Below are 12187 nucleotides of genomic sequence, written 5' to 3'. Positions count from 1 at the left end.
ATTTCACTTCAGCTAACAGAAGGTTCATCAGAATAGTATCTATACTATTCACTTCAATTGTTCCCTTTAGTAGTGAATGCCACATTCTGACAACTCTTTAAATAAAGAAGATTTCACCTAATTGTCTATTGGATCTTTCCTGAATCTGTGTGCAATTTTTGATTCGCTGGAGGTGTCAAAGGTATGAAAGGCAAAAAGGTGGCAAAATAAGATCTAGATAGATACTTGCTCTTCTCCACCACCTTGGCAATTGAATTCTGGAATAGAAGGTCTGTGGGTGAACATTTCTTCTTGCCGTCAAATAAAGCCCTAAATGGTGAATGAACAGCCAACTAAGGGCCTCAACATGACCATGACCTAATTACCTGCCTCTGACAGGTGAGCAAAGTGGCTATTAACCCAACAGGGAAACCAAACCAACTTCTGTGCCAAGTTTAGGGGTGTATTTCAATTTGCCCCAACCAGCGGGCAATTAGGAGCAAGATTGTGCGCTATGGATTGGCCATTGAAAGCCACCCACTTTTGCTTATCTCCAATGCCCATGACCTATCTCTCCCATAGACCACTCCTTCTGGCAAACCACCCCGTGCCTCAAAATGCTGTTACCTTCTTGCCACTGCACCTCTTCATGATTGTACGGTCTAGGTCACCAGCAATACTCTCCCTCACTTTAAGACTCTTGGTCTTTCATTGGCATCTGGCAGCTTCTGGCAGAGAAGGATAACAATGGTGATGTTCCAGAATAGACAGAAAACTTACCAAATGAGAGTTAAATGCCAAAACACTGCTTGATGTAGCACCCTCTCTCAGCAATTTGGCTTTCTGAAGATGTTTGCCCAATATTTCGTATACAGAGCTCTAAATTCTGGCCAACTTATGACCGCTAGTTTTGGAATCTCTGCACAAATGGAAACATCATCTATACATTTATCCTCTTGAACACTACTCAGCGTCATTTACTACTCCTCAGGTACTGAAACAGTCTGGGCGTCAATACAGCAAGAGCTGGACAACATTCAGGCTGCTAATGACAAGTAAATTTTGAACCACACAAGTGTCAGACATCATTCAATTCCAACATGGCAACATCTAACTATCACCCACAGATATTCAATGACATTACTGTCAATGAATGTTCCACAGTCCTCAGGAATACACTGACCAGAAATTGAACTAAACCAGACACATAATACTGTGAATACAGGAGCAGGTCAAAGGTTGGTAATCCTGCAACAATTAACTCATCTCCTGATTCCCCAAAACTTGTCCACCACCTACAAAGCGCAAGTCAAGAGTGTGATAGAACATTTTCCACCGGGCTGAATGAGTAAAATCCCAACAATACCCAAAAAGCCCAACACCATCAAAGATAAGTCAACCCACTGCATTGGTATCTCACCTAACACTGGCAACATAGACGTCCTCCACCACCAACATACAATGCCTGCAATGTGTACTGTCAACATGATACACTGCAACAAATCATCAAGGCTTCTTCTCAACCTGTAATTAGTAGCACCCAGAAGGACAAGGCAGCGAATGCATGGGAACACCACACCTGAAAATTCCCATCAAAGTCATATATCATCCTGACATGAAACTATACCACTAATCCTTTACTGCCACTGAGTCAAAATCTAGGATCTCCCTTCCAAACAGCACTTTGGGTGTACCTACACCACATAGACTGCAGCAGTTCACCATCATATTCTCAAGGGAAATTACGGATGAGCAATAAATGCTGACCTAGCCATCATTGCCCACATCGTTGAGTGATTTGTATATATTTTAAAATCAGTTATTTTAGAATTTGGATTTTGAACTAGTGGTATGTGGGTATTTGTGTGTATGATGGGGCTTAATGATTAACATAATGGTATTTCAGGAGAGATTATTTCCTTTAAACTAGTATGAGAGAGAGTCCCTGGCTGATGATAGGGTTTTATTTACATGAAGTAAATTTTACAAACAGATGAAATAAATACTAATTTCCTTTTAGTTCAGAAAGATCGGGATTTTTTTGCCCTGGTTAAAGTCAGATGTATGAAATAGTTTCTCTGAGAGAAAGATGTTAGTTCAGCTAAGTTTGGGAAAAGTTTATCACAGTGTAGGGATTTTAGCATGGAAGTTTCAGACCATAAGTCTTTGTTTAGAGCCATGAAAGAGTTATTGAAAGCTGATAAAGTCACAGATCAGTTATGTGATTGATCATGGGAGAAGGTGCAAAATTCTCAAGATGGGGAATTAAAATAAGCAGTTTTGTTAAGTTTGTTGATGAAATAGAAATGCCTCATTTTTGAGTGATGACCTTGGGATAGAAGAAAGTGTATTTTTACTGTGTGTTTCAAATTCTTTCAAATTGTGTAATATGTAAATAGATTGTTTTATTCTATTATACCTCCGTCTTTTTGTAATAAGCTTGTGTTTCATTGCTAATACCAAATCTACAGCATTGCATACTTGTGTTTCAGTAAAAGGCACCTAATTAAATAAAAACAAAAAAATAAATCAAGCCAGATTTCAATCTGGGATCTGACCTGCCCAATAATAACATTAGCTGAAATCGAAACAACGGGGAGTTCTTGCCGAATTTGAATTCATTGGATTTAAAATGGCTTGGTGTCTTCTTAAAGTATCAGGTACATGACAGTTCTGGACATAAAACAGCTGTGATGAAGTTTATTGCAAAGAATTTGAAGATGGCTTTGAAAGTTCCCAAGAATTCTCTGTAAGTGAAAGATATGACAGTGTATTATTAAAAAGAAAACTATGACTAAAGCTAAAATGAGAGAGTTAGCAGATAAATTGAAGTTGGGAGTGAAAGAAGAATCTATTAAAGGAGAAGTAAGGAAGCTTGGCAAGGTAGTTGTAGAAAATTTTTTCCCATTATGGGAGAGTCCAGGATGGGAGGACATAATCTCAGGATAAGATTAGATAAGATAAGACAGTGACAAGGAGGAATTTCTTCTCTCTGAGGGTAATGAATTTCTTTACTGCAGAGATGGCCAAGGCAGTATTGCTTAGTACATTCACGATTGAGACAGACAAATTTTTAATGCTTAAAAGAATCAAAGGTGATGGGGATAAGGCAGGAAAGTGAAGTTGAGGATTATCAGATCAGTCATGATCTCATTGAAAAGCAGAGCAGAATCGTTGGGTTGACTAGATTGTTTCCACTCGCACATCTTATGGTCCATGGAAAAACGAAGGTTAATGCAAAGGGTCATGGGGTTAAGAAATTTTGAAACTGAAATGGAGGAAAAAGGAAACATACAGGAAGATGGAAAGTGAGGAAAAGGAAAAATAGAGGAAGTTGGAAAGTGGTCCTAGAAATAGTGGATCCATCGATGGCCATCTTCCAAGATCCTTCAGATTCTGGAACAGAATTCCTACAGTAGGGTAGCTAATGTAACCCCACCATTAAAAAGGGTGGTAGAGAGAAAACAAGACACTATAGACACTTAGATCTGAGTCTTTGAGGGGAGGATGTTAGAGTCCATAATCAAGGATTTCACAGCGGCGCACTTAGAAAACATTTGTAGAATTAGACACAGCCAGCATGTACTTACAAAAGGGAAATCATATTTGACGAATCTACTGGAATTCTTCAAGGATATAACTAATAGAGTTGATCGATACAGCCAGGCAATAGGTCTTTTTTTGGACTTTCTGAAGGTTTTTGACAAAGTCCAACATAAGAGATTAATCTGTAAAATTAAAGTGCATGGAATTGTGGATAGTGCGTTTGAAAACTGGTAAGCAGACAGGAAACAAAGTGTAGAATTAAATGAGTTCTGATGAAGTGTCTGACCTGAAACATCAACTTTCCTGCTCTTCTGATGCTGCCTGACCTGCTGGGCTCCTCCAACTCCACAGTGTATCAGGTAGGAATAAATGACTGTTTTTCTGAATGGCGGGCAGTGAGTGATTGGCTGGTGCTAGGACCCCAACTATCCACGTTAATAATTTAGATGAGGGAACTAAATGTAATATCACAAAATTTTCAGACGACACAAAGGGAAGAGTGAGCTGTGAGGAGGGTGCAGAGATGTGGCAGTTTGATGTGGATAGGTTGAGTGAATGGATAAATGCATGGCAGATGTAGTATAAAGTGGATAAATGTGATGTTAACCCCTTTGGAAAATTTGAATGGCTGTACATTGAGAGAGGGGGGCGTTGACTGAGACCTGAGTGTCCTCATGCACCAGTCACTGAAAGCAAGTGCACAGGTACAGCAGACAGTAAAGAAGGCAAACTGTATTTTGGCCTTCAGAGTAAGAGGAATCAAGTACAGGAGCAAGTATGTCTTGCTGCAGGGTATTAATGAGGCCACATCTGGAATGTTGTGTCCAGTTTTGGTCTCCTTATCTGAGGAAGAATATCTTTGCTATAGAGGAAGTGCAACAAAGATTTATCAAATTGATTCCTCAAATGGCACAACTGCAGCACGGTGTCTCAGTGGTTAGCACTGCTGCCTCACAGCATCGGGGGCCTGGGTTCAATTCCAACCTTGAGTGACTGCCTGTGTGGAGTTTGCACATTCTCCCTGTGTCTGCATGGGTTTACTTCAGGTGCTACGGTTTCCTCCCGCAGTTCAGTGCTGTGTGGATTAGGTGGTTTGGCCACACTAAATTGTCCATTGTGTGCAGGTTTACAGGGATAAGGATTGATCAGTGTGGGATGCCGTTTGGAGGATCAGTGTGGACTCAATGGGCCAAATGGCCTGCTTCCACACTGTAGGGATTCTGTGATTCTGTGACTGATGAGGAGAGGTTGAGACATTTACAATTGTATTTAGTGGAGTTTAGAAGAACAATGTGTGGAATCTTACAGGAACAAATAAAATTGTAACAAGACTAGGTAGGCTAGATGCAGGGCTGATATTTCTGATAGTAGGGGAGTCCAGAACCAGGAGTGATAAGGGGAAACCTTGTGGGATTGAGATGAGGAGCTATTTCTTCACACAGAGAGTGTCTGGCTAATTCACTACTATTGAAAGTAGTTGAGGCTAAAATATTATGTGTTTTCAAGAAGGAGGTGGATATAGGTCTTGTGTCTAAAGGGGTCAAGCGATGGGGAAGGGTAGGATAAGAGTATTGACCTTGATGGTCAGCCATGTTCATAATGAATTGTAGAGCAGGCTCGAGAGGTCGAATGACCTGCTCCTCCTCTGAGCTTCTCTATTTCTATGTTACTATGAAAATGAGGAAAAGGAAACACTGAGGTGGAATTTTTTTAGAAAATAAAATAGGTCTCCGAAAGAGAGAGAATTTAGAGTACATGGGTTGACCAAAAAAAAATCTTAGTAAAGCAGGAAGGAAGAGTTACTATCTTAGAGGATGATTCTGATTCCTGTGAAAGATTGGATTTAATTAAGAACTTACACTAAGTGCCTAAACTTAGTTAGGATGGTGTCACAAGGTATTTTACCTCATTTGAGAAGACGCTGGACAGGTGAAGTGGAGAAAAGAGGTTTCAACATTAATGTTGTAGAATGTTTTGACAGGTATGGCCTTGACTGTGTATGTGTGATTGCCAGAAGAACAATCTGCAGATTAAAAAGCTGTCAAAAATGCAATATGACCTTGTGCCTCTCAGCAATGGTCTCTCACACAGGTTAACAATTGCAGGTTAAGGTCAAATGGAAATCCACAATGAAATTGGAAGACTGGGATATCTGCACATCGAAGAGCTACTAGTTATAAAGAACAAACTGAGGGACTCCAAAGCAATAAAGGGCAATAACTGTAAGCAAAAAGTGATAAAAAGAAATTAACATGCTTCCATTACAATACGACTGGATGTAGCAAATAGGAGACTAGTTTCAGAAGTTGTAATATCTAAGGAATCTTCAGAAAAGGGACATCAGGAAGGGAAGTAGATACAAAATTATCACAGTAGTTCAGAAAGAGCATGTTTTCTTATAATATCTTAAAAAGAGATGGCTGAGGTAATCATGAACGCTCTTAAAATTTTAACATGGAGAATCAGATCACTGGAGGTTTTGATTATTTTATCTCAAAATGGGAGGTATTTCCTTATGCTTCAAATCACAGAGATAACCAATAAACCTATTAAGAGACATCGGAGCAAGTCAGTCACTGCTGCTAGCAGATGATACTACCTGTTTTCCAGAGGGGTTAGTGAATGAGAAAATATTCAACAGTCTGCAAATATTCAAGAATCGAGGGGGAGACATTGAGTGTCGTTTTGGTCCCACATCATTTTGAAATATACATCATCAGCAATGTGGAAGTAACTATTGTTTATACAGATCACAATCCTTTGATTTTATGGGAAAAAAAAATTCAGGACAAGAACTTACAATTGATTCTGAGCAGCTTAATTCTGCAATTGTATAATTTGAAGGGCACCTATACTGAGGTACACAGAACTTTATAAAATATAGTTGCCATGTAACATAATGTGTTTGATGTCAGTTTGTTACTAATTTTAATGTGATGTAGAAATACTAATAAAGTAATCTTTGATTGGCAATGTAAATTCCTCTTAAAGATAGTTTTATTTTGCTTTGATAGGACATGTGATGTAAGGCATTTATTTTATATATCTCTTTGATGTTATTTCTTTTGGATTTGAGCTAGTGCATATAGGCTTTGGTCTATGTGTACGATGGAGTTTAATTATTAACTAGTCACTGTTTCTGGAGCTTTGTTTTAAATTAATGTGAGAAAGAATCCTTATGGTGATAATGGAGACTTCCTTGCATTTGGCAAATGTTTTAGGCTAAAACGCTGAAGAGTCGTTCAAGCTGGAGAAAGTTTAAGCTCAGTTGTGTGACTAATCAAAGAAGAGACTACTCAAGTCTCAAGACCAGGCATTGAAAGAACAGTCAACTTAAACCTGTAGATGTGACAGAGAAATGAACTGCTTCTGGATGGTGAGAGGTAGTTGGAACTGCCGATGCTAGAGAATCTGAGATAACAGAGGAGCAGGAAGGCTGACGTTTCAGGCCTAGAACTTCGTCAGCCTTCCTGTTCCTCTGATGCTGCTTGGCCTGCTGTGTTCATCCAGCTCTACACCTTGCTTCTGGATGTGTCGAGATTGATGGAATTCTATTTTTAAGTGTGTTCTAAAATCTTTCACCTTATCTAATATGCAATAGCTTGGTTTATTCCATTTTTCAATTTTTTCTTTTGCATAATAAACTTTTTTTATTGTTAAAACAAATCTGCAGCAGAGAATACAAGACAATCATAACTAAGTCAAATTGCAGTTAAGATTTGAAAGCTGGACCATTAGGAAATAGAAGAGACTGTGTTAGGATCTCAAAAGGGTGTATAGGAAAATTACTGGCTGATAAAATGAATGGAGAACATCAGTTATGTGGAGAGATTGGAGAAACTAGGGTTGTTCTCCCTAGGCCAGAGAAGATGAATAGAAGTGTTCAAAATCATGAGTTGCTTTGGTATGGCAGATAAAGAGAAACTGTCTTCACAGAAAGGAAGGTTGGTAACCAAAGGATTTAAGATTATTATGGCAGCAAAAGAAACCGATAGGAATTTAAATTTTCTTTCACAAAATGCATTCTAAAATGAAATGGCTGAAAGGGTGACAGAAACAGATTTTACAGGGAAAGTGCACAATTGCTTGAAAAAGAAAATAATACAAGACCATGTAGAGGGGAAAAGCTATGAGAAGGGGAAGAACTAATTGGATGATATTGGTAAAGCGCACACTGTGCCAAATACTCTATGAGATGCGATAGTAGGAACTGCAGATGCTGGAGAATCTGAGATAACAAGGTGTAGAGCTGGATGAACACAGCAGGCCAAGCAGCATCAGAGAAGCAGGAAGGCTGATGTTTCTGGCCTAGATTTCTGAAGAAGGGTCTAGGCCCACAACGGCAGCCTTCCTGCTCCTCTGATGCTGCTTGGCCTGCTGTGTTCATCCAGCTCTACACCTTGTTGACTCTATGAGAGGATATGGATTTAAACATTTACAAGCTCCCAACAATGAACAATTAAGAGTAGTGACTTGTGTAATGAATTTCATTGATTCAGAGAATGATAAGGTACAGAAGGGGAGCATTCATTCCATTGTTCTTTGATTCGAGCAAATAATCCAGAGACTGGGGATCGTAGGTAGGAGAGAAATTTAAAGTGGAGAGAAAATCGAAAAGGAAAGAAAATATCAGAAGACCAAATGCCAAAATGACAATGGTAGAGTGGAGAAGGGGTGAGTGATGGAGAGGAAAAGAACCTGAGGACTTGAGATAAGAAAATAATTTTCTACATCAACAATTTTATCTCCTGCTCAGTTCAAGAATGTAATAGCAGTGCTAGGGGAATCACACAGAAAGGGGACAAATACCACATCGTGGGCAGATTTAGGGCACAGACAGTACTAAGAGATGCGAGACAATTAACTGTTTCGATTAAGGAAGAAGTGTTTTTCCCTGTCAGTGTCTGCACTTTACAGAACTATTAATTCACCCAGCAAGAATGAGCACATTATTCATTGTGAGCAAATAATGTTCATCATTTTCTAAAGTCTGTGATTTCTTGAACTGCTTATTCTCATCAGTCATATTTGACTTGATTGGATAATTTAATTTCCCGAGGTTGACAGCTATTTTGGGTTTGCATTAGGAAACTGATTTTTTTTAAATTTTCTGTGACGTGAGAAACTCTTAAGCTCATTCTTCTTGTTTCATTTGCAGCCACTGACTGCATGGTTTCTGAATGGTCAGAATGGTCTGAGTGCAATAAGTCTTGCGGGAAAGGGCATGTGATCAGAACCAGGATGATCAAACTGGAGCCGCAGTTCGGGGGAGCACAGTGCCCCGAGACCGTCCAACGGAAAAAGTGCAAAGTGCGGAGGTGTTCAAGGAGGCTAAGTGATGAAAAGAGACGTCGCAAAGAAGCTCCAGAAAGGCAAAGGAATAAACAGATGAGGAGTGATCCTGAAATTCTGGAACATACAGGTACATGAGTTCATATTGTTGCTTCACATACGTCACTGAAGGAACTCAAGGAACTGAAGTTCAGGCACTGTTATTTTTTATCTCTATGTGGAATTGAATCTGACTAATTATCATTATGCATGTGGTTCAGTGGTAAAACAAGTCAGAGTTTATCAGCACAAGACATAATTTTGTGAATTGTCTTAACCTAGCAGTTTAATAAATGGAAGGTCTGAAATCTTGCATAGTAATACAAGCTAGGAGCCTTCAAAGTTATGTACAGTCCCCCATGTTTCTTTCAGCAAAAGACTTGGAGCGAGGTCTTGCACTAGTTCTACCATTTATATTGTCTCCACTATCATAATTTTCTCCGTAGGTGTCAGACAGACAAAATACAACAGTATAGTCCTCCAACTAACCATGGTTGCAATCAGGCTAGTCTTTCTTTGTCTGCTCAAAGAGGCTAAATGGTTAACATTTCAATCATATGAAAATGCAGAACTATTTCAAATTGAGAAACAATAACAAGAAACAAATGTCGCATTAGGGAACAGGAAATTATTTTTTTCTTTAATGTCTTGCTTGGATTTTTCCAATGTACAGCTACACCTAACATGAGAACAATAGAGCCCTTTGAACCTATTTATTCTTTCAGCAAGAACTTGGCTGATCTTCTACATAATGCTTAACAGAAACATGTGATCTAATCTGTATTCAACAAAATTTACTTTCAGTTTAGCTCAGCAGCAGCATTACATAAATTATTTTTTGTAATCTTCTAGTCGACTCCAGTTTCCTTGAAAATATTTTTGGTCTTTTGAGTTGAAATAATCCTTAGCAGGACTGATGGTCATATTATCAGTCAACACACAGAGTAAAGAACTGAATTGAGAGACTGAATCAGAATCAGACGTTGCTTTACTCATAAAATAACATTGAGTATTGAATGAACTATGATTAGTCTACAAATCCATTATCATTGTACCTTGTGATTACCAGCATAGAAGAAATTAAATTAGCTGGAACTTGTGTTTTTAATTTTGGTTTAAAGGCTCATATGCTCCTTCACATTTCTTTTCAATAAGTTAATTTTTACTATTGCATTCAAGGTGTCTGGTTGGTAATCTAGTGGAATAGCTTGTCTGCCCATGACAAAATTCATTAGATTTTTGTCCCACTGATTTCAATATAATGAATTGACAGTGGTGAATATTTATCAATTGGAATTATGAGGCAAAAATGTCCACTGTTCATTGAATTCATTTTTTTTAACCATTGTAGTAATCACTTCATAATAATGAGGGAATTATTGGCTCATCACAGTGATCAATCTGTATCATCGAGTCTACATAGATGCAGACATGAGATGAGAAAGCCTCTCTCCTATAAATAAAAATTTGCCTCATTGTTTTTCTAAGGATGATACCAAAACTGAGAAGTTACAGCTATCAATGGAGCCTGAACAAGCTGGATATCTTTCTCCAAAATCAGAGAAGATTACAGACAAACCTTATTGAAGATGTTGTCTCATTGGAAAGATTCCAGACAAGACAGACAGTGTACCTTCTGCACTGTACCAGTGCACAGGATATTTATAAATTAGTTAGATGAAAACACAACGTATGATGTTCTGGCATAAAGGTCCTCACCTCACATTCACTGGGCAGTGCAGTGGAGTCAATGCAATTGAGTCAGTACAGTGTGTGGTCAATCAGCATTGTGTAGTGTTACAACTAAGAATTGTAGTTGTAATATCAGTAAGCATAGGCCCAGTCAATATGCAAACCTGAGATCTTATATGTAAATAATTTGTGTTCTTAACAAAATTCAGAGTCAGTACCTCAACAAGAAGCCACTGTTTATGATACTTGTTATATTGACTAACATAGTGGGAAGCATTCAGATCATATGTTATTGGGGTAGTGTTATCCAATTGTTGATGTTGTCCAAGCCAGTTGTTTAGACATAAACTCTTTTGATCTGTAAATTTGATGCAGTTTTGACTTGCCTTCAGTACTACTAACTGCCTCCCATTTATTTAGGATGCAAGATGAGACCGTGGACAGCATGGACTGATTGTAGCAAGTTCTGCGGGGGAGGCATTCAGGAACGGTTCATGGTCGTTAAGAGGAAATATCGTACTTCCCAAGTCACCAGCTGTAAGGACATGAAGGAAATTCGTGCATGCAGTGTTCATCCTTGTTAGGAAGCGAAGCAGACTGCCCTCACCAGGAATAGGTGGACTGCATTTTTTTAAAAAAGTGATTGAGAAACTCTTTGGGTCTTTCAGACACAGAACCTTTCTGTATCCCTAACATTTATAAATGTTACAATGTCACTGTATATACACACACACACACACACACACACACACACACACACACACACACACACACACACACACACACACACACACTTACCGTGACACTAGCACGCAAGGCAGTTAAAAAGCAATTCGAACTGTTTAACCTGTGCTTGTTTTCTTCCTAAATTTTTTAATGCACTGGTGTGCAGAGTTTCTTTTTTTCCTGAATTTCCTTTGCTGTTGTAGCTTTTGGTTGTGAGAAATGATTTTTTTTTAAAAATTAAAAATGGTCCATTTATTTTATGAGATTTAGCTGCCTTATCAAAGGAACATTTGCTGTTGCTCTTTAGTGGTAAGGAGAAGCATAAAAAATTAACGAAACTTAACACTTAATTTTTTTTTATTTTGTCTATTGTCACATTGTTTGGTATCTTTACTGCTGCCCTAGGTGACAGTGTCAGAAATGTGTATTCGACCAAAGTCTTTGTGCAAATTTTCAGAAGTTCTTCGATGTTGTTTTTTTTCTCTTTGATGAAATATTAATCAGTACACTGAGAGTGTGAGTGAATGCAAGTGTGAACGAGGTTAAATAGTACAAGGCACGCGAAGCCTATTTTACTGTTTGTAAAAAAAAAAAGAAAAAATGAAAAATATATAATTTTGATGATGTATTAACGTGTCCAGTTACCATGTTTGACAATAAAACAAAATGGCAATAACGTATTTGGCATTTTCTTATTTTGATTGGATGGTGAAATCTCTGCGCTAGAACTTGGTGAGATTATAACAGCGTGTGGATCATAAATGCTGTTATTAATATATAAATACATAGAAATATATTGATTCAATTTAGGCTGCTCTGCCATTTCATATGATCATGGCTGATCCTTTATCTCAATATCAATCAATTCATGGGATGAACAGAGGCAATGTAAGTTGTGAACTTCTAGAACATG

The 12187-nt window shown here is 38.3% G+C and overlaps 1 protein-coding gene across 1 annotated transcript in view; it reads left to right on the top strand.

The window, feature by feature from the left end:
* The window catches only part of spon1b (spondin 1b), a 342911-nt gene extending 330961 nt beyond the window's left edge, over window positions 1–11950 (top strand). Inside the window, exons 15-16 of the mRNA XM_059652106.1 lie at window positions 8684–8947; window positions 10969–11950. Of these exons, the coding sequence (XP_059508089.1) occupies window positions 8684–8947; window positions 10969–11132 (428 nt within the window). The 3' untranslated portion in view covers window positions 11133–11950. The remainder of the gene's footprint in view (window positions 1–8683; window positions 8948–10968) is intronic.
* Window positions 11951–12187: the final 237 nt, after the last annotated feature.

The sequence above is a fragment of the Stegostoma tigrinum genome, chromosome 17 (genome assembly GCF_030684315.1).
Source record: "Stegostoma tigrinum isolate sSteTig4 chromosome 17, sSteTig4.hap1, whole genome shotgun sequence".
NCBI lineage: Eukaryota > Metazoa > Chordata > Chondrichthyes > Orectolobiformes > Stegostomatidae > Stegostoma > Stegostoma tigrinum.
Note: the sequence above shows the minus strand (reverse complement) of the source record. Positions and strands in the feature narration are given on the sequence as shown.